The 27,836-nt window shown below is 49.6% G+C and overlaps 1 protein-coding gene across 3 annotated transcripts; it reads left to right on the forward strand.

The window, feature by feature from the left end:
* IFNGR2 (interferon gamma receptor 2) lies at positions 1-27,240 on the forward strand. Of its 3 annotated transcripts, none has more exons than XM_044392428.3 (7): positions 1-213; positions 10,361-10,430; positions 16,169-16,371; positions 19,064-19,209; positions 23,141-23,300; positions 23,685-23,842; positions 26,561-27,240. In XM_044392428.3, the coding sequence occupies exons 1-7, from the start codon at positions 126-128 to the stop codon at positions 26,732-26,734; spliced, it is 999 nt and encodes a 332-aa protein (XP_044248363.2). In that variant the 5' UTR covers positions 1-125; the 3' UTR covers positions 26,735-27,240. The 3 variants fall into 3 exon arrangements, with proteins under 3 accessions (XP_044248363.2, XP_026367397.2, XP_044248389.1); XM_026511612.4 differs by having other exon boundaries at positions 2-213; positions 10,361-10,493; XM_044392454.3 differs by lacking the exon at positions 1-213 and having other exon boundaries at positions 10,396-10,479.
* The last annotated feature ends 596 nt before the right edge of the window (positions 27,241-27,836 follow it).

The following is a 27,836-nucleotide window of genomic DNA, read 5'->3' on the forward strand; positions in this document are numbered from 1 at the left end:
GCCCCGCGCACCCTGCGCTCGCCATGGCCGCCCAGGCGGCGACGTGAGCCGCTCGGCGGACCCCGCGCCGGGGCCGGGCTGTCCCCAGAGCCGCCGCCGAGCCTGCGGCGCGAGAGCCCCGGGCCATGCGGCCCCCGCCGCCGCCGCTGTCGCTGCTGTCGCTGCTGCTGCTGCTGCTGCTCGGCGGCCGCGGCGCCCCCGCGCTCCCGGCAGGTAAGCCGGGCCTGAGGAGGCGTCGTCGCGGCGGGTGGCGACCCGAGGGGCGCCGCGAGGGGCTGGGGGTCCGCGGGGAGCCCCGAGGGGTGGTGGGGGTGCGGAGAGCCCGCAGTGGAGGGGGGGCTCGCGCGAAGCCCGGCGCGGGGCTGGGCTGTGGGCTGGACGGCGGGGAATTCCGGGCAGTCCCTGGGCGGGGAGCCCGCGGGCACTGGGGCAGCCGCGGGGCGGCGGTCGCCCCTCCCGGCGTCCCGGCCCCGGGTTGTCCCTCCGCGGCAGGAGCCGCCGCCTGGGCCCCTGTGCGCCTCGGGCCACACTGCGGCTCCTCCTTTCGCACCCCCGCGCCGCCGCTCCCTGCAACCGAGTGCGGCCGAGGTCCGCGAGCGTCTCCGCGTCAACACAGGCAAAGCGAAGGCTGGGCTCGGGAACGCAGGGCTGCCTCTGCCGCCCCGGGTTCTTCTTCCTGGCCCGGCTGACCGCAGCCCCTGCTTCCCCGGGGGCCCGAGTTAGGAGCGGGGCCCGGGCCTTCCTTCCGTGCAGCGGAGGTCAGCCGCAGGCTGGAAATGTGACTCAGTCTGGCTGGGGCCGGGGTGTGTTTGATAGTGCGCGAGTCCAGATGCTGCTTTGCCTAGGATCGGACAGATGGGGGGTGGGCAGCACTCGGGCGGGACTCAGAAGTGCCCGGACCCCCACTCGTGTTGGTGTTGGCGGCAGGGAGTCAACGCAAGCGGACTTTTAATCCCCGCTCCTCCCGCACCCAGACAGCCGCTCCCCTGGGTCAGTCTCCTTCTGCCCTCTGACACCAACTGCCCATACTTAGAAGCCAAATCTAAAAACTCCGAGAAAAGTAAAGAAGACCTCAGTGAGGAAGGTGTTTTGCTGGTTCTTTCCCAGGGACAGACTGTCCTAGGTTGGGGAGCTCTTGAATAGTCTCAAGAATTATAAGTTTTCGCCCTTGTGAAGCTCAGGGTGTGGTTTAGGTCTGTTTCTTCTGCCAGCATCACTTAGAAAGGCCCCTGAATTCCATAGCTCCTTGATGAAGGGAGCCTTGCATATGAGGGTGTGTGCTCCTGGCCAAATGGTTGTTTTTCTTTGAGACAGATGGATTTGAATCCCGATCTCACCCCTCCCCAGCTTCACGTCTTGAGCAATCTCTGTTCTGCCGTCCCTGGGCCTCCTTCAGCTGGGATCTGGGTTTTGGCAAAATGTTGGTAACTGCCTGAGCTGGGTGGTGGGCTTAGTGGTGGTTACTTTATACTAGAGGTACCCCTCCCTCATGGGAGTCTGTGCAGTATTTGTGACTTCTCTGCCATGAATCTGATGTGGAGAGAAATATTTAGAAACTTTGCAATTTGACATTGCCCCAACATCTAAGGCCAGGCCCTCCTTCTATTAATTATCTTTTATTGTATTCTGCCGAAGTTTGGGTCTGTGTGATGCATGAGGAACTGGTGTGGAGACACCTGGGTAGCTCATTTGGTTAAGCGTCAGACTCTTGATTTGAGCTCAGGTCACGAGATCAAGCCCCACGTCAGCTCCACTGGGTGTGGAGCCAGCTTAAGATTCTCTCTCTCTCTCTCTCCCCCCCTCTGTCGATCCTCCCCCCAAAAAAAAGAAGAAGAAAGAAAGAGACTGGTCCTTCATCATAGATCCTTTGAAAAATAGCACCATTATGCTAATCTCTTTTGTGACTACTTGAAATTTTTTTATAATAAGCCATTAAAAAACTAACTGGGATGTTTTTAAGAGAAACTACATTAGTCAAAGCACAGAGTAGAACTATTAACAATGGTTGTATGGTAAATGGGTAGTAGAAAAATTTCCATGCTTTTTCATAATTCACAATTGTCCTTCAGTAATCATGGATTGCTTTTATGGTCAGAAAAAAGTGAAGTATTGGAAACTAATTTTTAAAAAGGAAAACTTGTAATATCTACCCCTTAAAGTTGTTTTAAGGGTAACATATTAAAATATTGGACCTGATCTAAATTGTAGTGTAGGGGAGGAAAACTTCCTTTCTTGCCTTCTAGGTTCTTCGACTGGTCTAATAATTAAGTTGGCATGAGACAGAGTAACAGGAGAAAAACAGATTTAATTTTGTACCTACAGGAGCTTATGAAAATAAAAGACTTGAAGAAGTGACCAAAGCAGGCAGCTTTCATACCTTTTAGATATAGAAACAAAGATTTGCGTAGGTGTAACCAAACAAGGGAGCTTGAGTCTCGGGCAGCAAATTCATGAAGTAACAAAGTTTGTTTATAGGGTTTCTCAGCCTTGAACTCCCTGTCTCAGAGTAGAGATGCCCTTTACCCTCCTGCTATAGGGAGGATACCTTCACAGTAGAGATTTATTTCTTGCTTTTAGGGACATAAAGGAAAGTCAGAGTGTCCTTCTTGCACCGACTATATTTTAAGTAACTTTAATTCCAAATAATGAACATGCAAAAAAAAAAAAATCAACATGCCAAAGTGACATATTTCAGGGTGGCATATTTTGCTCCCCTCAGTAGTAATGCTTTAAGCAGTGGCCATTTGCTTTAGATTCAAAATTAATTAACTCCACTGAAGTGCAGTAAATCAACTCTCTGGCCATTTACCTGGATTTTGAAGAATTGAGATTTCTCTTTGTATTTGTACCTAATGCTTAGTTTTGCAGTAGATTGGGAAGGTACTTGTGCCGCAGAACTTTATGACCGTGATTTGCTGACTTGACCATCCAGAGCCTCTAATGCCCCGAGAGACCGCTGAGAAAGACTGTAAATGCCCAACCACATGAAAACCATTGCAAATGAATGGGCATTAAGTAACTCTTTTCTTTTAAGATTTATTTATTTGAGAGAGAGAGAGTGCAGGAGGAGGGGCAGAGGGAAAGAGAGAGAGAGAGAGCAGCAGACTCCCCGCTGAACATGGAGCCCAGCATAGGACTCGCGCTCACAACCCTGAGATGGTGACCTGAGCCAACATCAAGAGTCTTGGATGCTTAACCAACTGAGCCACCCAGACACTCCTGCGTTAAGTAACTCTTGTTTGCCCATCACCTCAACAGTGGAAACTACTTAAGTAGCTGGCATGTTTGGGGGCAAACTAAAAATGATACAATAGCATTTATTAGGCCACTCTTCTAGGTCAGACAAGGTTTTATAAACATTCTCTGTCTTTATTTTCTCCACCATTCTTTTCAAGTAGGTAATAGCCCCATCTACTCTCAAGGAAGCAATACTGCCCTTTATGGGAAGAGACAAATGGTCTAGGTAAATAAGCAGGTGTTTAGGATTTACTGACCAGAACAACTTCCTGGTAATGGCTGAGGATTCAGGGGAAGTTTTTTTACTTCTCCTCACCTGCAGGGTCATTGATGTTCATCATAACGCCCCATCCATGGAGAGATCCTAAAGGATCTTTGGATGTCAAGATTAAATGATTAATTTTAATACTAGTTTATTTTAGTGTACTTTATTTTATTATCTGTGTGATGTGTGGGTTTTTTTAAAATTTTATTTATTGTATTTGAGACAGAGCAAATGAGAGAGAGAGAGAAAGACAGAGAATGAATGGGGGTGGGCGAGCATGAATGGGGGTGGGCGAGGGGTAGAGAGAGAGGGAGAAGCAGACTCCCCGCTGAGAAAGGAGCCCCATGCAGGACTTGATCCCAGGCCTCTGAGATCATGACCTGAGCCAAAGGCAGATGCTTAACCAACTGAGCCACCCAGGTGCCCCTTTGTGTGTGATGTATTTAACCACACTATCCTTTTGAGACCTTGGATAGCCTGTTCTTAAATACGAGTCAAGTCTCAAATGCCTGGATGCAGGGTGGATCAGAGGTCATGGGCGGGGCAGGAAGGGGGCACAGGAGGAGCTGTGGTCGAGGGGAGCACAGGACACTCTTCACACAGGTGATAGCTACGTTATCTCTTCTTACCATGAATAGTTTGAGTGATTGCCCCACAGACCACGGAGACAGATGGGAGAGTGGAACTTTGTACACCCTACTCTGTGAGCTGTTGTCTTGTAGGCACTGGGGTGTCATTAAAGCCCTGGTATCCACCTCCAGGAAGGTATTAGTTCCTGTTGTTGTAACAGATCACCAACTTAGAGCCTTAAAGCAATATCAGTTTATTATCTTACAGCTCTGGAGGTCAGAAGTCAGGTGCTGGTCGACTGGGCTAAAATCAAGGTGTCATAGGGATGCTGGAGATTCTAGGGGGAGAATCGTTGCCTTGCCTTCTCCAGCTTCCAGAGAAATACTGTTGTGATGACATTGGGTCCACTCAGCTATTTCAGGATAGGCTCCCTATTTTAAGGTCTTTTGATGAGGAACCTAGATTCCATCTACAACCTCAATTCCCCTTTGCCATGTAACCTAATGTATTCACAGGACACAGACATCTTTGGGGGGGGCAGTCTTCTGTCTACATCGGGGTCAGACCATCGGATACAGTGCTCAGCATGGGGCTCGGTGCCCTGTTGCTGGTCCCTGAAGGCGGGGTCTGGGGGACTGGTTGCTGCTCGCCACCTGCACACGCAGCCCTATCATGCGGAATCAGGAGCCCCTGAAATAGTCATGTCTTAGAAATTTACTTAGAGTGTCTAATTTGCCTTTCATTTGCAATCTTGTGTTTGCCCCTCACTACGACTCTGGGAGAGGTGGCATGGTTCCACGATGCAGGAGGACACCGAGGCCCCGCGGGGTGTTGGCAGGGTCTCTGTTTGTAGATCACAGCATCAGGATTCCAGCCTAAGCCCTTCGTCTGTAGGTTCTGTTCTCCTCCCACTGAGCCCTTAAGGACACCTTTCACAGCAGGCACTGTGACCCTAAAAATGCTGACTCTTTGGAGCCAAGCAGGTAAGGCATAGCCCAGAGTTGTCCCCACCCCCCATCCCCACCCCCCCCAACCCCCCGCCACAGCAGAGAGCAGACAAAAGGGAGGAGCTTAAGCATAAAGCAAGCAAGGAGAAAGGGAGCCTAAGCTCTGCCTGCTTTTTGAGTGGATGAACGCACTGCTGAGGACCAGAAATCGGTTATGTAATCTCTGAAGGCGAGCGCGCTGCTGGGCTACACGCCAGTCATTCCCCCGATCCTGAGTGACTGCTCTTCCAGGAGCGGGGATAAAACAGTCCCCAAATCCAACAGCGCCCAGCCTTCCTGGAGCCCCCCACTCTCGTGTTCAGGGACACTGTCGATAAACCACTAGCAATGAGGAGAGGCGCGGATCACAAGGTGCTCGCCCTGTCCTCAGCCCCGCGCATAAAACTAACTCGTTCTCTCCTCATAACGACACCATGAAGTCTGCACTGTACCCATTATACAGATGAGACAGCTGAGGCACAAAGAAGTTAAACAGCTTGCCCAACGTCCTAAGGAGCATGCAGCGTTGAACTCGCAGTCTAGTTCTGGAATCCATGCTCCTAAGCACTGTGGCGTAAACAAAGGACCCAGGTGGTGAGCAAGCACCACGCAGACGAGTCAGGCAGGGGCAGGGGATCCCGCACCCTGGGCATTTTACACAGGAAACCATTCTAGTAAGAGCAAAGACCTAAAGGGAGTAGGGGAGAGAGCTGTGGCATAGCGGGAAAGACGGTTCCAGAGAAGGAGCGGCAAGGGCAGGCTGAGTTTCCCAGGAACAAGGAGGGCCCCATGGGGGCTGTGGTGCAGGGGCGAGGCAGTTCAAGGACGGCCTTCTGAGAGGTGCAGAGGGCAGTGTGACGAGGCAGTTGCTAATGAGTGGGCAGTCTTTGGTGCTTCATTGTGAAACCCTCAGTATTAAGATTTGTTATCGTCTCTGAATGTGGTAAGACAGGGGATTCCAGGAAAGTCAAATGTCAGTAAAACTGCGGGTCACCTCAGGAAAACGAAAGCTGAAGAAAGTAGAGGGCTCATCTGGAGACACCACATTGACGGGGAATCCTTTCTTCTGGTCCACCTGTCAGCTGGGGTGGAAGCCCGCCCTTCTTGCTTGGCCCCTTGGTGCTTCCTTCCTTAGCTGAATGCCTGGATCTCAGAGATGGGGGTGCCGGGAGACAGCTCCTCCCCAGAGACGGGGGGATGGTGAAGGGCACCATGGCTGTGGCTGTGTGACCTCACATGGCAAATGGGACTTGGCAGGTGTGACCAGGGATCCTGAGATGGTGAGATGACCCTGGATAGTAGGGCTCCGTGGGCCCAGTGTCATCACAAGTGTCCTCGAAGATGGAAGAGGGAGGCAAGAGAGTCAGACCAGAGAGGTGGCAACCTGAGAAGGAGTCGGCCCAGTCTTTTCAAGAAATGGTGTTGGAGAAACTGGACCGCTTTCTCACACCGTACACAAAAATCAGTTCAAAATGGATGAAAGTCCCAAATGTGAGACAAGAAACCATCAGAATCCTAGAGGAGAACACAGGCAGCCACCTCTCCCACCCCGGCTGCAGCAACTTCTTGCTAGACACATCTCCAAAGGCAAGGGCAACAAAAGCAAAACTGAACTATTGGGGACGTCATCAAGATAAAAAGCTTCTGCACAGCGAAGGAAACAGCCGACAAAACCAAAGGCAGCCTCTGGAATGGGAGAAGATATTTGCAAACGACACAACTGATAAAGGGCTAGTACCCTAAATCTATAACTTATCAAACTCAACACCCCAAAGCCAAATAATCCAGTTAAGAAATGGGCAGAAAGGGGCGCCTGGGTAGCACAGTAGTTAAGCGTCTGCCTTCGGCTCAGGGCGTGATCCCGGTGCTCTGGGATCGAGCCCCACATCGGGCTCCTCCACTGGGAGCCTGCTTCTTCCTCTCCCACTCCCCCTGCTTGTGTTCCCTCTCTCTCTGGCTGTCTCTCTGTCACATAAATAAATAAAATCTTTTTTTTTTTTTTAAGATTTTATTTATTTATTCAACAGAGATAGAGACAGCCAGCGAGAGAGGGAACACAAGCAGGGGGAGTGGGAGAGGAAGAAGCAGGCTCATAGCGGAGGAGCCTGATGTGGGGCTCGATCCCGTAACGCCGGGATCACGCCCTGAGCCGAAGGCAGACGCTCAACCACTGTGCCACCCAGGCGCCCCAAATAAATAAAATCTTAAAAAAAAAAAAAAAGAAGAAATGGGCAGAAGACATGAATAGACATTTCTCCAAAGAAGACCTACCAACGGCCAACAGACACATGAAAAAGTGCTCCAAATCACTCATCATCAGGGAAATACGAATCCAAACCACGATGAGATACCACCTCACACCTGTCAGAATGGCTAAAATTAACAACTCAGGAAACAACAGATGTTGGTGAGGATGGCCCAGCGGAGATGTGGAGAACCCTCCTACACGGTTGGTGGGAATGCAAGCTGGTACAGCCACTCTGGAAAACAGTATGGCATTAATTCAAAAATAGAGGGGTGCCTGAGTGGCTCAGTTGCTTGAGATCCAACTCTTGATTTGGGCTCAGGTCATCATCTCTGGGTCGTGAGATTGAGCCCCACGTCGGGCTCCGAGCTGCACAGAGTCTGCTTGGGTTTCTCTCTCCCCTTGTCCCTCTGCCTCTCCCTCTGCTCCCCCACCCCAATAAATAAATAAATAAATAAATAAATAAAATATTTTTTAAAAAGTTAAAAATAGAACTACCCTATGATCCAGCAATTGCACTACTAGGTATTTACCCAAAGGATACAAACATACCGATTCTTAGGGGCACATGCACTCCAGGGGTCATAGCAGCAATAGCTATAGCAAAGTGTACAAAGAGCCCAGATGTCCACCGACTGATGAATGGGTAGAGAAGACGTGGTCTATACACACAGTGGATTATTCCGCCATCCAAAAGAATGAAATCTTGCCATTTGCAGCAATGTGGATCTAGCTGGAGTGTGTTGTGCTGAGCAAAGTAAGTCAGGGAAAGACAAATACCGTGTGATTTCACTCATGTGGAATTTAAGAAGCAAAACAGATGAACAAAGGGGAAGAAAAAGAGAGAGAAACCAAACCGTTAGAGACTCTTAGCAATGGAGAACAAACTGAGGGTCGATGGACGGAGGTGGGTGGGGGCTGGGCTAGATGGGGAATGGGCATTAAGGAGGGCACTTGCTGTAATGAGCACCGAGTGTTAGACCTAAGTGTGAATCACTGAATTCTCCTCTTGAAACCAATATTGCACTGTATGTTAACTAACTCGATTTTAAATAAAAATTCAAAAGGGGGCACCTGAGTGTCTCAGTCGGTTAAATGTCTGACTCTTGATTTCGGCTCAGGTCGTGATCTCACGGTCGTGGGATCAGACCCGTGTCAGGCTCTGGGCTCAGTGCAGAGTCTGCTTGGGTTTCTCTCTCCTCTCCCTCTGCCCCTCCTGCTCGGGTTCTCTCTGTCTGTCTCTAAAGTAAATGAATAAATCTTCAAAAAAATGTCTTTTGAAGAAAAATAAATAAATGGGTAATCGCTAAAAAAAAAAAAAGAGAGAGAGAGAGAAGGAATCAGCCCATTGTTGCTGGGGGAAGGAGTCAGAGCCAAAGAATGTGGGCTGCTTCTAGAAGCTGGAGGAGGCAAGGAGCCATTTCTGCCCCAGAGCTTCCAGAAGGAAAACAGCCCTGCCAACACGCTGACGTTAGCCCAGTGAGACCAGTTTCAAACTTCTGCTCTCCAGGACTGGAAGCGATCCAGCTGGGTTGTTTTAAGACCCTAAATTGGTGCTGCTTCATCTCAGCATCCATAGGACACTGAATCAGGAATGTAAATGGAGGTCTCTGAGCCCCCAATGAGTTCCTGGTCCTAAGGAAGGCCTCCCCCCCCACCGGGGGCGGGCGGGGGTGTGTGTGTGTGTGTGTGCTGCACCGTGCCCCGGAGGCAGGCCTCCAGTCCTCAGCTCCGCTCTGGGACCTGCCGGGCCACACACAGCAGCCACAGCGAGCAGAGATGGGCCTGCCCTGCCAAGCAGCTTCCCTCCAGGCGGCCCCAGCCTGCCTGCCTTTTTCCCTGGTGTGAATTGGCAGAAGTGTTGGTAAGCTGGTTGAATAAGGATCCGGAATGAAGGCCAGCCTGAGCTTGGAGCTCGGGAGACAGTGGGCATTCTGGAAGTAGACAAGTGAACACAGACCCCTGGTAACGCATCTTTCAGAAGAGCTGGTCACCATTCTTCCAGATTGGATCCCTTCGAGGTTGGATCCGTTTACTGAAAACACATGGTTTGAATTTCCTGCTCTGAATTCTGGAACAGCATGTTTTTCAAACCTTGCTTTCCACCTCCTGGGCGTTTCTCATTCATCTTTCAATCTCAGAGAAAGTCCCGTCACAATTGTGTTTTCTTGCAAGAGAAAAGGCTCCTGTGCTTGCGGTCTCCAGCACAGTCTTGTGAAGTACCTGCTGGGGGGGGCTGGGCTCAGGAGGGGGACTCTGACATGGGTGGTAGTTCCCCCAGGGCAGGTGTTATTCTGTTGTTTGTAGCCTTCAGGCTTCAGGTGCCTGAGAATCAGCTGGGAAGCTTGTTGAAAATGTGGATTTCCTGGCCTGGGGGGTGGCCTGGGGATCTGCATTTTAAGCGGTACCTTGGCGATTGTGATACTGGGGGTCCTTGAGAAACAGCGCAAGTCTTACGAAGCCCAAAGGACATGTCTCACCCTCCACGTGCCTTTGGGCTTTGCACACCCGCTTTGGGGTGTGCGCGTGTGAGTGTGTGCATGTGTGTGTGTGGAGGTTTACCAGACGCTCCCTTGGTACCAATGCAAGTCTGGTACTAAGACTAGTCTGGGGCGAGTGCATGTCACGTGGCCACCAATGCAGTGTTCACTTACGGGCTGTACGGCTCTTTACCCCTTATTCCTGAAGAAGAGAGTGAGGCCCAGACTGTCAGCCTAAGCTGCCCATCCACACATGCTTATTAAAGACAGAACACACATTCTAGTTGAGCCGGACTCCGGCACCCAGGCCCCGCTCATGAGAACTGGAATCTGTAGGCCCCAAGCCTCCCTTTCCTTCCACGGACTGTGGCGATGGTGCCGTATTTCGTCAAAGGCGGGGGCGAGGGGACATGCCTGGGGACACCGGTAATAACCACTTCTGCACTTTGACGAAAATGGAATGGTGGGAATGATTTAATGCTGTGCATTTAAATAGTGTTGTAATCGGATTTTCTCTTGTAACCCTCCCCTTCTCTCTCACCTCCGCCCCCTTCTCTCTCTCCCTGCCCCTTTCAAGACTCTCGCTCCCAGCTGCCAGCTCCTCGAAACCCGAAGATTCGCCTGTACAACAACGAGCAGGTTCTGAGGTGGGAGCCGGGGTCCCTGAGCAATGACACAAGGCCGGTGGTCTACCAGGTGCAGTTCACATTGTAAGCTGGATCTTTCTGTTGGCGTCCTGATGGGGAGTGGCGCGGGGAGCCCCAGGGCCGGCGGCTCGGGCTTGCCTCTTGGCAGGATTGCCGGCAGATCCACTGGAAGCAGATAGTTCTCTTGTACTTTTTAAATCTCCAAGGACAGAGATTTCACAACCTCCCACTCACGTGAAGGCTTTGGCAGCACTGGGGTCAGACGCTCTGCTGTCTACCCACAGGGCGTCTTAGCTGGCGGGGGAGACTGTTCTCTCGTTGGTTTCAGGAGAGGTTCGTACACAAGGGCTTCCTGTCTTGAAAGGGCAGGAGGCACTTGTAGCCTTCATCTTCTTCAAGTTTTGAAAATCTGGTTTAGCGAAACTTACGGGCCAGATTTGGCCTACTAAGGAATGTATTCACTTAATTACTACTAATTCTCGATTTCTAAAAGGGGTTTTTCCATTTCGCACACTCTTCTGGTCCCTCATTCTCTGTCTCACCCACTTTCACGGTTTATCACCACTTGGCATGCAGCAGAAACATGTATGGGAAGAAGAAATGCAAAATCGAAGACCTCAGTTGTTACGTGTTTACCGTGTTACATGGGTTAAGAGAAGACAAAGTTAAAATTATTGGCCAAGTCATTTTATATTCCCAGTTACACCACATTTAAGGGAATGGTAATGCTCGGTGCTTGGGAGAGTGTGGCTGAGGAGGATGGTGCCGGATGTGGGTGAGTTAGCACAGCCCCCCTACAGCGGAGTCCCTCACGGTATAGCGAGCGCCTCGGAAATGTCCACGTGACTTTTCCCCTACGTGGGTAATACAGGCCCCAGCAGAAAAAGGGGGAAAAATAGGGTGCCCAAATGGCTCAGTCAGTCAAACATCCAACTCTTGGTCTCGGCTCAGGTCACGATCTCCCGGTTGTGGGATCGAGTCCTGCGTCGGGCTCTGTGCTCAGTGTGGAATCTGCTTCAGAGTCTCTCTTCCTGCCCCCCACCCTCTCTCTCTCTCAGGTAGATAAATAAAATCTTAAAAAAAGAAAAAAAGATATACATTGAATATACATTCCTGTCCATCAGCAGAAAAATGCCGGATTTCATCATGTGAACTAGTAGTTGAACACGAGGCAACTATTAAAAAGGATAATTGTGTGTCATCTGGGAGCAGTGGCAACTGTGTAAAATTTGGACCATATCTGTGGTCAAGAACGGGGAAGGAATCTGGAAGAATTAGGGGCACTTAGTTTGTAAGTGGAGTACGTTTCCGGTGACTTCTTTTTCACCTTTGAATGTCCATTGTAACAACATTTGCTTAATAAAAATAGATTCTAAACCCGGGTTTAGGGGTTATCTCTGAACATTTAGCTCTTCCTCAAGCAAGTACTAGTATACCTATAGTTACTGGACCAGTCCATGAGGACCAGCTGCATAATTTGTGGGGCCGTGGGCAAAATGAAAATGGTGCAAGACCCCTTGTTCAGAATTACTGAGAATTTCAAGATGGCGACAGCTGAGCATCAAACTGAGTGCTCCTCAGCATGGGGCTTTGTGCCCTCAAAGCTGGCCTTTCTCAGCATTCAGTAAACATGACGTTGTAGACCTAAACAAGATTTCGGTGACAGGAAGTCACAGCTGATATCCTGACTAGCATTCCTTAGCCTTGGGGGGGGGGGTACATCTGTGGGTCAGCAGAGCACCAGGAGATAGTAGAAATATTCCTTAAAGCCCTTGACGCTTTCCTTTCCCAGACTAACATGTTGACTTCGTTTCGTTTTTGGAAAGCATTTTGGAGATATTTTCTCAGGATAGAGGTCGGTTTGGGTAAAAGAAACAAAGGATGGGGTGAATGTGAGCGTCCTTGTTTGGAAAAGTTGAGGGGTAACGAGAAACTGAAACCGGGGCAGGTCTTGTTTTCTTTTCCAATCGCAGAGTTGATGAGAGGAGGGCCTTTGCTCTTGTTTTGTTTTTAGAGACTTGTACATGTTTGGTACATTTTAGTGACATGAAATAATTTCATTTTGAGGCTTGTGGGACTTAAAATTTTTCCATCCTGTTTCTCTACAGTAAAGCGTTACTGTAATTAGAAATGAGGGTGCCTGCATTCTGGTAGTACAGTAGCCAAAGCCAGAATTACCCTGAGCACTGTGGGAAGATTGCAGGTGTAAATCAGGGGTTGCAGAGACTTGGCCTTCAGGCTGTGTTTGGCCCATGGTGTTTAATTTTTTTTTCCTTATCAGTTAGTGCCCACATTAAAAAATCTGGAGATTTCACCTTAAAAAAACTTGACCTGACCAACCCAGTCTTCTGAAAACGTTTTCTCATTTCATTTCTTTTCTTTCTGATTTTAACAGTAACACGTGTTCTTTACAGAAAGGCTAGAACACCCGGAAAAGTAAAAAGAATAAAATTAAAACCACCTAGTGCTCTGCAGCCCAAGAATAATCCCTACTCTCCTTCTGGCGTATTTCTCTCTAGACTTTTTTCTAAATGAACGCACTTGGTTTGAAAATGTGCCGGTGTATGCGTAAAAATGAAACAAAACTCGGTTAACGCGTTTGGGTCCTTCTTCCTTTTTTTTTTTTTCAACCAAACAGTTAAGTGTATGAGCACTTTTTCTCCTAATGAGCTCTGTGTAAACATTTCTACTGCTCGTTTTATTGGATGAGGCATCACACATGATGTATTTAAAGCTTCCCCACTCACGGGTGTAGACGGTCACCAGCTTGTGTCCTCGTACATAAATCATCTGATTGTTCTCTTACATTTGTAGCAGAGGAATTGCTGGATCAGAGGGGACACTGGCCATTTTTGGAAGTGACCTAACAGAACTGAACTGTGACGTCCACAGTTGCCCGTCTGTGGAATAAATGATTTACATGTCGGCTGGTTCAACCTTCATGAGCCCTCGGGGAGGCAAATCCCATAATTTATCCCCATTTTATAGATAAGGGGACTAGGGAACGGACAAGCGAAGTAACTGGCTCCGGAGTGTAGGTGTTCAACCACTATGCTGGGTTCCCTCTCATGATGGGGGCTGCTTTCAAACTGAGATAAATTCAGGGACACAGGCAGTCCCTGATGTAGCCGAGGGGGAGCCCGCGTGACTCCGGGGGTAAGACTCAGGTGCCCGGACACACCCTGGTCAGGAGGCCAGAGTCTGGCGATGGGCGGGGCCACGCTCAAGGCTGCGCTTGTTGAAGTGGGGCCAACATCCCCTTATTTGTCCCCTTTGCGAAGAGACGGGGAGACGGGGAGGCGGGGAGGCGGCCTCCAGAACGCAGCTTCCTTTTTCACTCTTCCCCCTGAAACTGCTGTCATGTGTCAGCTGTCATTTAAATTTGGATGGTTTATCCCCCTTTAGACCCCTGTGCGGAGAAACATTTTTCAAAAGCAGTTCTGAGACAGGGCCAAGTTTGGAGGAGAGGGGAGGATGGGGAACAGGAGTGGCCCATTCCCTGCTAAATCGGGAAATGAGCCTTTGAAATGTGGGGAGCCTTTTGCCCAAGTTCAACAGCTGGGATCTGCCGGGGAGAAGGTTAGAGTATCTCCTAAGTAGCTGTGTAACTTTTTTTTTTTTTTTTTAAAGATTTTATTTATTTATTCGACAGAGATAGAGACAGCCAGCGAGAGAGAGGGAACACAGTCAGGGGGAGTGGGAGAGGAAGAAGCAGGCTCACAAGGGAGGAGCCTGATGTGGGGCTCGATCCCAGAAGGGCAGGATCACGCCCTGAGCCGAAGGCCGCGTCTGCCACCCAGGCGCCCCGCTGTGTAACTTTTTTAAACGTTACTTACCCCTTCTGAAGCACGCCCCCAACCTAAGATGGGGGGAAGGGGTGCCTGTGCTTGGGGATCCCTCTCTGTAGTAGGGTCTGGGCCCCCGGGGCTTGGTGGTAATATGAGTAGGGCAGCCATCTTCCACGGAAGCCATAGCCATGTATCTTGAAGTGGCCTTCGTCTTGACACTTGCCACTTTGACAGAAGAAGTCTCCAGTCAGGGTCAGAGGTACACTTAGAACCACGTGTGGTGTGTGCAAGCTGGTGGCAGTGATCCCCAGCCTCCTCTCTTCTGTCTCCGCTGGCCTTGCTTTCTAGGCCAGAGCTGCTGGGGTGGGGGATTAGGGGGGCATGGCCTGTCTCTACTGAGCACGCCGCCTACTGCCCCCCATTGAGGTTTCTAGCAGCCACCTCCCTGGTTTTTCTCAAGTCTGTCACCAAAGCTGGAGAGTAGAGTCCCATGGGGGGGTGTGGCATTGGAACTCTGGGGAATGCATTGGCATTTACAAGACTATGTGGCCTTGTATTTGGCAGGGTTTTCATAGGGTGACTCAGACTTTAAATGGACAGCTGTAGGTTAGAACAAACTCCACACTAGCAGGAAGCATGAGTGGGGTTTGTATGAACGCAGTCTCTTTCCTAAGACTTTGACTCCAGAGGCCTAGTTTAAAGAATTAAAATCATTTGCAGGATTGAGTGGGAAAAATCTGATAAGAGACTTGCATCCAGAATATATAAAGAACTCTTACAATTCAACAATTAGAAGACAACCCAATTAAAGTATAGAGAAAGGGTTTGAGGAGACAGTTTTCCAAAGAAGATATACAAATGGCCAATAAATACATAAAAAGAGGTCCAACATCAGTGTTCATCAAAGACATGCAAATTTAAAGCCACAGTGGTCTACCACAGCACACCCACTAGGATGTAAAAATAATAATAAATAAATAATAAAGAAAAGGCATAATGACGAGTGTTGATGAGGATGTGGAGAAATTGGAACCCTCACACACTGCAGCTGGGGACGTAAAATGGTACAGCTGCTTTGGAAGACAGTTATAAACAAGAGTTACCGTGTGACCCACCAGCTCCCACTCCAGGGTATTTACCCCAAAGAATTGAAAAGTTATGTCCACAAAGAAACTTGCCTGTGAGTATTTCTTAGCGTTATTCACAACAGCCAAAACGTGGGAACAGCCGACACGTCCAAAGCAGGTGAATGGAGAAACAAAACGTACTATAAGCATATGCTGGGGTCTTACTTGGCCATGAGAAGGGTGAAGTACTGATGCTAGAACATGTGTCACTCCTGAAAACACGCTAAGTGGAAAGAGCCGATCAGAAAAGACCATGCGGTTTACGAGCCTGTTCATAAGAAATGTCCAGGGGAGGCAAATCTGTAGAAACAAAGTAGACGATTAATGGTCGCCTAGGGCTCAGGGGGTTAGGGCACAGTGGGGAGTGAGTCCTAATAGGTATGGGGTTTCTTTGGGGGATGATAAAAATGTCCTAAAATTGAATGTGGTGACGTTGCACGACCCCGCGAAGCTACTGAAAATCATTAGTTGTACACTTTCGCTGGGCGGATTCTTTGGTCCACAAATTGCATCTCAGTAAAGCTGCTTTTTAAAAAAAAAAAAGATTTTATTTATTTATTCGACAGGATAGAGATAGCCAGCGAGAGAGGGAACACAAGCAGGGGGAGTGGGGGAGGAAGAAGCAGGCTCATAGCGGAGGAGCCTGATTGGGGCTCGATCCCAGAACGCCAGGATCACGCCCTGAGCCGAAGGCAGACGCTTAACCGCTGTGCCACCCAGGCGCCCCAGTAAAGCTGCTTTTTAAAACATCGGCTCTGGGGAACCTGTTGGATGTGGCAGAAGAGGGAAGTCTGTGAAGTGAAAGTCTTGTTTTCCTTTGCAGCCTCTCTGGCAGTAGGTGGTACGACACCGACGACATAGGTGTGAACTGTATGAACGTCACCAAGACAGAGTGTAACTTCACCCCATCCAGCCTCTCAGAGGGTTTGCCACTGTTTTTCAACGTCTCTTTACGCGTCCGAGCTAAGGCGCAGGACCTGGTTTCCCCCTGGCTGACGGTGCCTTGGTTCCTGTACTATTGGAATGGTAAGAGAACTTGGCTGTAAAACGTCCTTTATCATTTCCAGGCTTTCTTCGTTTTACTCCTCACTGAGCGGTGCGGACTCCATGCACCCCAGTCCTGTCTCTCACCCCACACAGCCAGCAAACAGGTGGGTATGATGGTCAAACCCAAGCACTGAGCATGGAGCCTGGCGCTAGAGGAGTTGATTTGCTAGACCAGGGGCTGGCCACCCACAGCTTGTGGACCACAGCCGGCCCACCAACCTGTTGTAAATAAGTTTTATTAGAGCACAGTTTCACCACCTTTTAATAATGTGTGGTCTGTGGATGCTTTCAAGCCAGAGCGGTAGAGTTGAACAGTTGCAACAGGGATTGCCTGGCCCGCGAAGCCTAATTTACTAGGGCGCTTTACCAAAAGAGTTTGCTGACCTCTGGGCTGGATGGGACACTAGCTTATTGGCTTCAGTGATCACCCTCATCCCTTTGGCACAACTTCCTTTATGTTCAAGAAAGACTTTCATTCGGCCTTGAACAGTGCCTGGCCCCTCGTGGATACGCTGTAAAGCTTGGTGAACGAGCAGATGTGCTCCCAGAACTTGGAAGGGGGCATAAGAATTGACAGATACTAGCTTGTACATCCGCTCCTCACGCGGTTCATTTCTCACCCGGCCGGCTGTGTCCCAGGTTTCTTTGGTGTTCATGGTTTAGGCAACCAAAGTATGGGGTTCTGATCCCAACAAACTCAACAGAGGTAGAAGACCGTTGAGGAAATGTGGTCACTGTCTAGCTATTCGACCATCTAGTAAGCAATTATTTTTAGTTTATCTTAGGTGTTATCATGGTATTTTTATGTTTTTAAAAGGGGGGAGGGTGTCCTATCCTTTAGAGACTCATACTGGAGTATTTACACATGAAATCCAGAATAATCTAGAGAGTGGAGGCCTGAGGGCAAAGGGGGTGAGGGGAACAAAATTGGCCATGACCTCAACGGTGGGTAAAAGTCGGGGTGATGAGGCCATGAGTTGTTGTTAGGATCTTCCCTCCCCTTCCTGCTCGGGATCATCTGCAATAGGAAACTAAGAAGAGCAGTCAACCGTTTGTGCCGGACGACGCCGGGATGGAGAGAGCAGACAGTGCAGTCCCCGCGAGCTGGGCATTTACCGCGGACAAGTCAGGTGTCCTTGTGCAGAGAACCAGCACACATCTGAGCTGTGCAATGTCATCTAGGTGGGAATTAGTCAAGAAAAAAAGAGAGAGTAATGGCGGTCCCCGGCCCTGGCCCGGGAGAAGAGGACCGGGAACGGAAGCAGGGCCTGTTGGGATAGTCACTTGTGCGGTGCCAGCCAGCAGCCCTGTCCTCCCGGCCTGAGCGGGGCAGCCCTGTTCCCCGGTGGTTCCCGGCTGGGAAGTCGTCCCCTGCCCCTCACTTGTAAAGTCCGAGGCTGACGTGTGCTCAGCTCCCATCGCTGTAGCCCAAGCTACTCTCAGTCTGAAGTGCTTGTCTGATAAATGCTGGAACCCTTCCTTTATAACGTGTTTGACTCACAGTCCTGGGCTGTCCCGTGAACTATATGAAAAGCTCCAACGAACAGACTTCCGACGGCAAGATCGCTCTGGTACTACATTTAAACGTAGTCTGACAAGAAGCTGGGAGATGCAGATTTAAAGGTTTATTAATACCACTTTTGTTCATTTATAAAGAAATTATAGGAATGGATATTAAAAATAAATATACAAAAGAGCTAGGTGGTAGGTAAGGGTAACAAAATCCTGTCCCCCTCTGCACGAAAATCTGATCTTTGGTTAACCTCCCAGCTGTTTCTCTGGAAACCTGATCAAGGTGGCTGGCAGCCAGGTTCCTAGGCGGCGTCGCTGATGGCAAAATGAGCCCTGATTGACAAACGGCACCTGCCTTGGGGCCCTCTTAAATACCTGTTAGGGAGCCATGTCTTCAGCTGAGAGCGGCAGTTCTTGTAACTGCGCGTGTCCCTCGCAGGGACTCTGGAAACTTCTTCCTGTTGTCATTAAGAGATACTGGCTCTTGGGGCTTTTAAGCCTGGGAGGCTCCTGTACTGGCCTGTTGGGGGTCTCGCTCTTTGCATGGAAGCTGTGTCCTGGGGTGGGGGTGGGGAGGTGGAGAGACTGGCTCTAGGCCACCGCGTGGACTCCCGCAAGGGCCCTCCTGCCGCCGAAGATGAGAAGCCCCTGGCATTGGGCTTCCTGCCCCGTGGCCTTCCACGTGAAGCTTGTGCCCAGAGCAGTGTCAGGGAGTCTTGTGTGCCTGAATGCGATCTCATTGCATTTATAAATGTGTGTGTGTGTGTGTGTGTGTGTGTGTGTGTGTACACACACAGTATATTATATAAAATTATGTGTGAGAGGAGAAAATAAAACAAGATGCAATCAGAGAGGGAACCAAACCATAAAAGATGCTTAACTCTAGGAAATAAAATAAGGGTTGCTGGAGGGGAGGGGGGTGGAAGGATGGGGTAACTGGGGGATGGGCATTAAGGAGGGCACGTGACATAATGAGCGCTGGGTGTTGTATGCAACTGATGAATCACTGACCTCTACTTCTGAAACCCATAATACATTATATGATGATTAATTGAATTTAATTAAAAAATAAAAAAAAGATTGTATATTGTGTTATATGTAAAGCATATATATGTGTATATATTTATATTTTGTGTTTGTGTTCGTTACTGTATTTCAGTGACCGTTGGACCTCCTGAGAACGTCTGGGTGACCCCAGGAGAAGGTTCCCTGATCGTCAGGTTCTCCTCTCCCTTCGACATCCCTGCCTCCAAGGCCACTTTTCAGTATTATGTCCATTACTGGGAAAAGGCAGGAATCCAAAAGGCAAGAGCATTTTTCTACTTTGTGTTGATTTTCTTTCCTTTGGACTTCCTGATAGAGCAAAAGAAAGTAAACTTGAAACTGGACAAGGAGGACAGAGCATCTCAGTGTTGCCTTAGAGTCTGAGCCCTGAATCGGGTTTAATCCTTCCCCTCAAGACCTGAGCTTCTGCTCCCTATGCTGAGCCTTGCCTTCTGCCAGGTGGCTCTGAAGGCCCCTCTCTGCCTGACAGCACGTTATTCCCCGTCGTTTGGGGTATGCACAGAGCCCCTGGGGCCCTCAAAAGCCTGGAGAAGGTTCTAGAGGGCCTGTTTCTACAACAAGGAATCCACCCCTGCAGTCTGCAAGGTTTATAGAAATTGCTTTGGTTTGAGTGATTTGCAAAGAGAACGTATGTGGACATGCAAAAAGTCTACTGCGAGGAGAGAGAGCCTTGTAGGGAAGAGGACGGAGGGTGGGGGAAGGTTCGGGACGTCTGGGGAACTGCAGGTGCTAGGGTCTGTCAGAAATGCAGGAGGGGGGACGCCTGGGTGGCACAGCAGTTAAGCGTCTGCCTTCGGCTCAGGGCGTGATCCGGCGTTATGGGATGGAGCCCCACATCAGGCTCCTCCGCTGGGAGCCTGCTTCTTCCTCCCCCACTCCCCTGCTTGTGTTCCCTCTCTCGCTGGCTGTCTCTCTGTCACATAAATAAATAAAAAAATCTTAAAAAAAAAAAAATGCAGGAGGGGCTGCGGCGGGCCGTTAGGCTGACAGAGATGCGTCAGACGGGCAGGGCCTGGTCAGCCCTACAAAGTACAAGGGAAGAAGCTGGCCTTCAGTCGTCCGCAGTGCCTGATTATCCAAGCTGAGTATCGTGAGGTTTTATTATCTATGTAAGCCTCAGGGTTTCCCAAACTCAACAGTCTTAGAACTGTTGTTGTGTTTTTTGTTTTCCGGTTTTATGGTGATATAACTGACATTCATCGCTGTATAAATTTAAGGTGATTATAGTTTTTTTATAATAATGAGAGCTTGTGTTTCTCGAGAGCTTCCTTTGAGTTGGGCCCTGGGCCAGGCATTTTAGATACATCCTCTCATTAAGTCTTTCACAGAGAAGGAAAACCAGTGGGTTGAGTAAGTTGCCCAAGGTCAGCAGCTGACAGCTAGCACATCGGTGCGGAGACGTCCGAGCCCAGACTCCATGCTTGGCAGTTGTTTTCTTTTTTTCTTTTTTAAGTTTTTACTTATTTATTTGTCAGAGAGAGAGAGAGAGAGCATGCACAAGCAGGGGGAGGAGCAGAGGGAGAGGGAGAAGCAGGCTCCCTGCTCCCCCACACGGGGATCCCAGGACCTCGAGATCCTGCCCTAAGCCAAAGACAGACGCCTCACCGACTGAGCCACCCAGGCACCCCCAGGCTCTGAAGAGCTTCTCCCACATACTTCACATTTGTACTTCTTCCTCATTTCTTTATGGTGAATCTTAAAACATTGAGGAAGGCAAAACTCACTGAAGAATAGACTCTTAACCCAAGGGGAAAAAAGAACTAACCATTTCTCTGAATCAAGAGGTCAAGATCTGGTCAACTGGAATAGAGAAGGCCTGGAAGATTCCAGAAGGGTTTCCCCTTTCTCCCTTGTCTACCAGAGCAGCTCTACTTTGGACTTCTGTGAACAAAAGATTTTAGGGCTCAAATGAGTCTGAGAGCCACCAAAATATCTCCATTCCTGCTGTGAGTCTGTGTCCCCAAGACTAGCCCCTAGATTTGCTGGAAGGACCCATGGGACTTGGCATATGGTTGCTTTCATGGCCATGGTTTATTATAGAAGAAGAACATGAAGTAAAATCAGCAAGGGGAAGAGGCACACAGGCCAAACTCCAGAGGAAGCCAGATACAAGCTTCTAAGAACCTTCCCCGAAAGACTCAGAGAAGACACACTTAATTCCTCCAACAGCAAACTGTGACAACACGTGAAATATTGTCTACCAGGGAAGCCTAGCAGAGACTCAGTGCCCAGGGGTTTTACTGGAAATACAGGCCTCTTGTCCCCAGCATAGATCAAAATTCCAGACTCCTAAGACAGCAGGTGTTTGGCACAGAAAACGTTTTTACCACAAGCTGCCGACATTAGTTAGGGAATGGCAGGGACCGTTCAGGATTCCAAGTTCCCAGATGCCAGCTATGGTTAGCCTGGCAGGCAGGCCCTCCCAGGACAGTGGTCTCGTGTCTCTGTAGTCTGTGATTCTGAATTCTAGTAATGCCAACTGGTGGCTGAAGTCACCCCCAAAGGAAGTTTGTACTTAAAATTGCTTCACGCGGTGGGGTGCCTGGATGGTGCAGCCGGTTAGGTGCCGAACTCTTGGTTTGGGCTCAGCTGGTGATCTCTGGCTCGTGGGATCGAGCCCTAGTAGGGCTCCACACTCAGCAGGGAATCGGCTTGCGATTCTCCCTCTCTCCCTCCCTCTGCCCCTCCCCCACCACACTTGTTCTCTCTCTCTCTCAAATAAATAAATCTTTTAAAAAATTGCTTTATGTGGCATCACCAGCAAAAATCTGTCTCCTCTACCCTGGCAGTCTGTCACCATTAAACAGAAGGAAAAAAATCATCGATGATCCCATTATTCCAAATAATGATTATTTTATATGTTTAAAAATAAGCTGCTCTCTACATACTATTGAATAATCCGCCCGTTTTCGGTCAACAGCAGAACAGCTTCATCTCTGTGTTACTGAGCATATGTGACTCAATGGCTGTAGCATTTTCTTTTTCTTTTTTTTTTTTTAAAGATTTTATTTATTTATTTGACAGAGACAGTGAGACAGGGAACACAAGCAGGGGGAGTGGGAGAGGGAGAAGCAGGCTCCCAGCAGAGCAGGGAGCCCGATGCAGGGCTTGATCCAAGGACCCTGGGATCCCTCCCTGAGCCGAAGGCAGATGCTTAATGGCTGAGCCACCGAGGTGCCCCTGTAGCATTTTCTATTACATCTCAAAATAGGAAAGCAATCCCCTTGTAAGAAATCCCGTACTGCTATATCCTATGTATATAAACATATATCCTATATATCTGTCCCTCCTTTCCCTGTGGAACAATGGCAACTGCCCAGGAGAGCGAGAAGCCATTGACTAGAGGGATCCAGAGGGGGTGGACGAGGCTGAGGGAGGCAGCAGCAAGGACTAGATGTGGGGAGGAGACAGAATCTCCGAGAGTCTGGGATCCAGCTGTGTCCCGATTACATAACTCACAGATATCATGTTGACCAAAACTCTGTCAGAGGCATCAGCACATTTCAGTTAAAACTAAAAGCAGACTCAGAGCTAAAGGAACATTATTTCCCATGATGATTATTTTTCTCTGTTCGTTGACCAGCTCGAAGTATCTTGAATATATTAACCGTGAAGTACAAAATAATGATTTAAAGTAAACGCGCTGGGCATTGAAGCACTTTTTTTTTTAAGATTTTATTTATGTATTTTAGAGAGAGAGAGGGAGAGAGTGCAGGGGGGAGGGAGGGATGAGCAGACTCCCCACTGAGCATGGAGCCTGACGTGGGGCTCGATCTTACCACCCTGCGATCATGACCTGAGCTGAAACCGAGAGTCGGAAGCTTAACTGACTGAGCCACCCAGGCGCCCCATTTAAGGAGAAAATGTCATCCCAGACATTGGGATTTGCTAAATGCCGGTGGCAGACCCTCTGTGGCTACAGTGGGCCCTCTGCGTCCCCACAGCCAGGAACACAGCTCTGAAGCCATCGGCATCTTTCTCCACACCGTTCACCAGATTTCACACATAAAATGTGTCCACTGCAAGCCAGCGACTCTTTCAAACAGAATCTCTTTGTCCTTTGGTGCTGGTGTTCCCTGTGGATTTGAGGAAACATCGGAAGAGCTGGAAGTAGCTCGACCTCGTCTCTTTGGGTCATTTTCACATGTGCCTGTTGGCGTTTTTTACGTAGGTTGAAGGTCCTTTCAGGAGCAACTCCATCGTGTTGAATGGCTTGAAACCCTTGAGAGAATACTGTTTACAAGTGAGGGCACATCTGATTTGGACGCACTACAACATCTCGAGGCCCGGACATTTAAGCAACGTATCTTGCTACGAAACAACAATGGATGGTAACACATGCCTTCTTGCGTCCTTTCTGAGCTGGGACAAGAATCCTCCCCAAGTAGTGAACCCGGGGCTGGTACGAGGTGGAGGGTGGTAGGAGGGGTGGCACCCAGAGAGAAGGGACGAGAAGCCAGCGTGCAAGTAGGTCTAACCAGCTCATGCTGAGACCCACGGCAATAGCGCCACCAGGGAGCTAACACTGCTGGACTGTGGGACTGCTTTTACTAGTTACGCGCTCGAGCACGTGAGGCTGGGCGGAGGAGGGACGGTATGTGTGCACTGCACGAGGACGCGGACAGCATCTAAGCAGCTGGCAGGTGAAGAATGACCTGGTGTTTGTGTCGTGTGCGGGATGGGCCTCTTGTTCACTCTCACGTCATCTTTTTAAGCCACTACCAGGCTGCAACAAGTCATCGTGATTGCCGTGGGCATCTTTCTGTTGCTGTCGGCGCTGGCGGGGGCCTGTTTCTTTCTGGTCCTGAGATACAAAGGCCTGGTAAAATACTGGTTTCACTCTCCGCCGAGCATCCCGTCACAAATCGAAGAGGTATGTGTGCACATATCTAGCGGGTGACAAGTCAGCCCTCCGTGGGCCCTGGTAACGCCCAGGAGTGTGGCAGTGGACAAAGCCATGGCCACAGAGAGTGGGGTTAAAAGTGGTACAGGGTAGGGGCGCCTGGGTGGCTCAGTCGGTTGAGCGTCCAACTCTTGATCTTGACTCAGGTTTTTTTTTTTTTTTTTTTAAAGATTTTATTTATTTATTTGACAGAGATAGAGACAGCCAGCGAGAGAGGGAACACAAGCAGGGGGAGTGGGAGAGGAAGAAGCAGGCTCACAGCAGAGGAGCCCGATGTGGGGCTCGATCCCACAACGCCGGGATCACGCCCTGAGCCGAAGGCAGACGCCTAACCACTGTGCCACCCAGGCGCCCCTTGGCTCAGGTTTTGATCTCACGGTGGTGAGTTCGAGCCCCACGTTGGGCTCCACGCTGGGTGTGGAGCCTACTTGAAAAAAAAAAAGAAAAACTGGTACAGGGTTCTTTGTACACCCATGTTCATAGCAGCTTTATTCACAACAGCCAAATGGTGGAAGCAGTGAATGAATGGATAAACAAAAATGTGTTCTATCCACACAACGGAATGTTATTCAGCCGTAAAAAGAAAGGAGATTCTGACACAGGCGACAACACGGGTGAACCTTGAGGAGATTACGCTAGGTGAAATAAGCCCGTCACAAAACCACAAATACCGTGTGGTCCCACTTAATGAGGTACTTCGAGGAGTCAGATTCACAGAGACTGAAAGTAGAGCAGTGGGGTGGTCGGGGTGGGGAGGGGGAGATGGGGAGTTAGTGTTTAATGGGGGATAGAGTTCTAGTTTTGCAAAATTAGAACAGTTCGGAGATGGTGGTGAGGGTTGTACAACCCATGCGAATGTATTTTATACCACTTAAAAATGGTTAAGATGAAAATTCTATGTTATGTGTGTTTCACCACAATTTAAAACAATTTTTTTTAATGGCATGAGGTTGGTGAACAAGGTGTCCTGGCGTGGCCAAGAGATGGCCTGTAGCAGCGCGTGAGACCTGCGCCTTGCGGAGAAAGCCCCCAGGACGCCTGGCAGAGGGTGGGAAGGCAGTGAAGACAGGGATCTAGAGTGTGAGCTGCGCACTTAGGAGGATTCTGGAGTAAATGCACCCCGGCTGTCAGTGCAGAGCCTTGCACGCCGAGAGCTCGCTGCATGTTACTGGTATCTTGAAAGACCTGAGGAAGACGGGTGGACCGAGTCTCGTGGGAGGTTGATTTCCTGCACGGCCCGTGCCCCCGAGGCTCCCTGAGGTGGCCAAGCCCTCCAAGGGGGCTGATGGAAGATTCTTTAAAAGTATTTGTTTCTAGAGGTTTATTAGCAGTAAAATTGGGGTAAAGGTACTGGAAACAGAATCTTACTCTGTTACATCTAGAAGGAATCGGTGTTACGTAAGGTCCAAGTCTGTAGAGAAAGAGTCATGCTTCTAGAAAGAGCTGGAGTCCCTTATCTTCCTTCATCTGCCTGAGGTAAAGTGCCCAGACATAACGCAAATTACATGTGAAGTTCCCCACCAGACCCTCCATACAGATACTGCGTGATTCCACTTCCATGAGGCTTCTAGAATAGTCCACCTCATAGAAGCAGGGGTAGAATGTGGTTTCTGGGGGCCGGGGGAGAGGGACCCAGGGGGCTGCTGTTCAACGGGCATGAAGTTCCAGTCACGCGGGATGAGTAAGTTCTGGAGATCTGCACATCATCGGGCCTAGGGTTAGTACTGCACGGTGCGCTTAAGAAGCTGTTAAGAGGGTAGAACTCATGTTAAGTGTTACCACAAAACAAAAAAAACAACCACCCCAAACCTTCCTTGGTTAATGTTTTCACACACTAACAGCCTCAGTGGGTCTCAGAATCTTACTTGCATGAATCTCTCTCCCACAGAAGAACCCCCAGCAGGTCCCTCTGAAGTGAATTTGCTACTAGCCGTTCCTCTGGGGCGTGGAGCCAGAACAAGAGTCTTTCGGTTCACTTTCCTGGGAAAGTGTGAAAAATAGATACCAAAGGGCACTGAAGTTACACAAGAAAAATGAATCAGGTTTCACTTGTATTTTTGAGGTTTCAGAAGCGCACATGATTGGCTTACGTTCCTGTCATCAGTCAGCTCGCAGTCACTGTGTGTTTCGGTGTCTTCTCGGCACGTCCGAGAGCGAGGCAGGAGTTTTCTCGGTCACTCAGCAGCGAAGTTGTGGTTCAGCCTGGAGCAGAGGCCGGAGGGAACGGGCGGGGGTGGGGGCACCATGAGGCCCCCTGCGTCTCTCCCTGCTTCTCTGCTTGGTGTGTGTTGTGTGAGGTGCAAGTGATGGATAGGTGGAGGGGCTAAGGAAAACACTGGCCGACTGTCCCCCTTTTCTCCCTTGAGGGGTGAACTGGAGGCCCCTCGTGCCCCCTCACTGGGAAGGTAGAGTTCCAGAGCCACTTGGGGCAGAACAGTCCCCAAGGCTGCACCAAGGGCAGGAAGTCACACCGTGCTTTTCCCGAGGTGTGGTGTGACCATGGTTGGCCCTCCGATTCCTGGTAAGGTTACTGCTGACGGGAGGAGCTCTTGTTCGGGAAGCTGTTTCAGCGGGGGTCAGGGTAGGGAGGTGCGCCGGAGTAAGGCAGGGCCGTGCCGCCTGAACGTCGGCAGAAGGTCTGTGTGGAACTGAAAACTAATGCCGCTGTTGGTTTTCAACCTTTTCAAGTATTTAAAGGACCCGAGCCAGCCTATCTTAGAGGCCCTGGACAAGGACACGTCACCAACGGATGATGCCTGGGACTCTGTGTCCGTCATTTCGTTTGCAGAGAAGGATCGAGAAGCTGCTCCCCAAAGCACTTTGAACCCAAACTCTGGTCCGGTCTGCCAGCCTGTGGGATGAGGGCTCTGAGCCGATGAAGCTGCTGGTGTTCCTGTCAGGACTTTCTGGAGCCCAGAATCCCATATTCCTGTCCTCAAAAGGCCCATCAGTGTCTGAGAAGATGTAACGGGTCTCATGGGGGGCGCCAAGCTTTTTTTTTCTTTAAACTAAGAGTTTTCTAATCATACAAGTTTCTAGAATGATTCTACAGAGATATCCCAGAAAAATTAAGATTTCTCTTAAACACTAAAAAGACATGTAATCATTTGTTAGCCAAACGGCTCTGGCACGCCTTGGACATTTTGTTCGTCGGCAGCCAGGACACGGGGTCCTCTCCTTGACGCAGCCCCTCGGGCAGATCATGTCACCTGTCCCAGGCTGTCCCAAGAGGGGGCATTAAGTGGCCCTTCTTCCTATCCAGTCACCCGGTTTAAAATGTGATTAGTCTTGTAAATAGTTTCCTAGTGACTTAAGGCTTTTTTTTTTTCAAGCTAGGAATAAAAGACTGTGTAATTAACTTTTTAAAAGTCAGTGTGAAGTTTCTCTTTTCCACTTTACTTTCTTACTTTGGCCTCCTTCATCTCTGCAAAGTTGTTTGTTTGTTTGTTTTTCCTACAAAGTGTCAACTTAAGATGACTCTCTCTAAATTTCATTTTTCTTAAGTAACAGCCAGTTGAGCTCCCAAGGCTTCATGGTCACTCAGCGAAAACTGTCTACGTGTGTCCCTTGGTCCCTTAGGAAGGTATAAAGGGGACTTTCAGAAGCTGCATGAGCACGTCGCCCGAGATGACTCGTGTATTGACGAAGGCAGGGGCTTGTAGGCAGGAAAGAGAATTCGCTGACGGTCCAGGGGATACCCACTGGGCATGCGCGTCTTCTGATCCTGTAAGTATTGACAGGTTCTTTGGTTCAAAGGCTTTGGATTAAAAATCTGTTTCTGTGACTCTTAGCATCTATTAGGTGCCCCTTCGTCGGGACCGGTTTGGAGGAAGAGCTGGTAGGTGGAGACTATGAACCCATACCTCAGATCCTTGAAGGGATTTAAGAGAGAGGAGCTTCCTCTTTGGGGCCGTGGGGTGAAGCCCCGGGAGGGTAGGAGGACATGCATGTATGCTGCAGAAAG

Source organism: Ursus arctos, unplaced genomic scaffold (genome assembly GCF_023065955.2).
Source record: "Ursus arctos isolate Adak ecotype North America unplaced genomic scaffold, UrsArc2.0 scaffold_4, whole genome shotgun sequence".
Lineage (NCBI taxonomy): Eukaryota > Metazoa > Chordata > Mammalia > Carnivora > Ursidae > Ursus > Ursus arctos.

Bases quoted from the DNA above. Each gene is read 5' to 3' on its own strand.
- IFNGR2 (XM_026511612.4), top strand. From the start codon at position 126: ATGCGGCCCCCGCCGCCGCCGCTGTCGCTGCTGTCGCTGCTGCTGCTG. The intron at 214-10,360 runs GTAAGCCGGGCC...GCCCCTTTCAAG, and splicing joins CGCCCCCGCGCTCCCGGCAG to ACTCTCGCTCCCAGCTGCCA. The intron at 16,372-19,063 runs GTAAGAGAACTT...ACTGTATTTCAG, and splicing joins GTTCCTGTACTATTGGAATG to TGACCGTTGGACCTCCTGAG.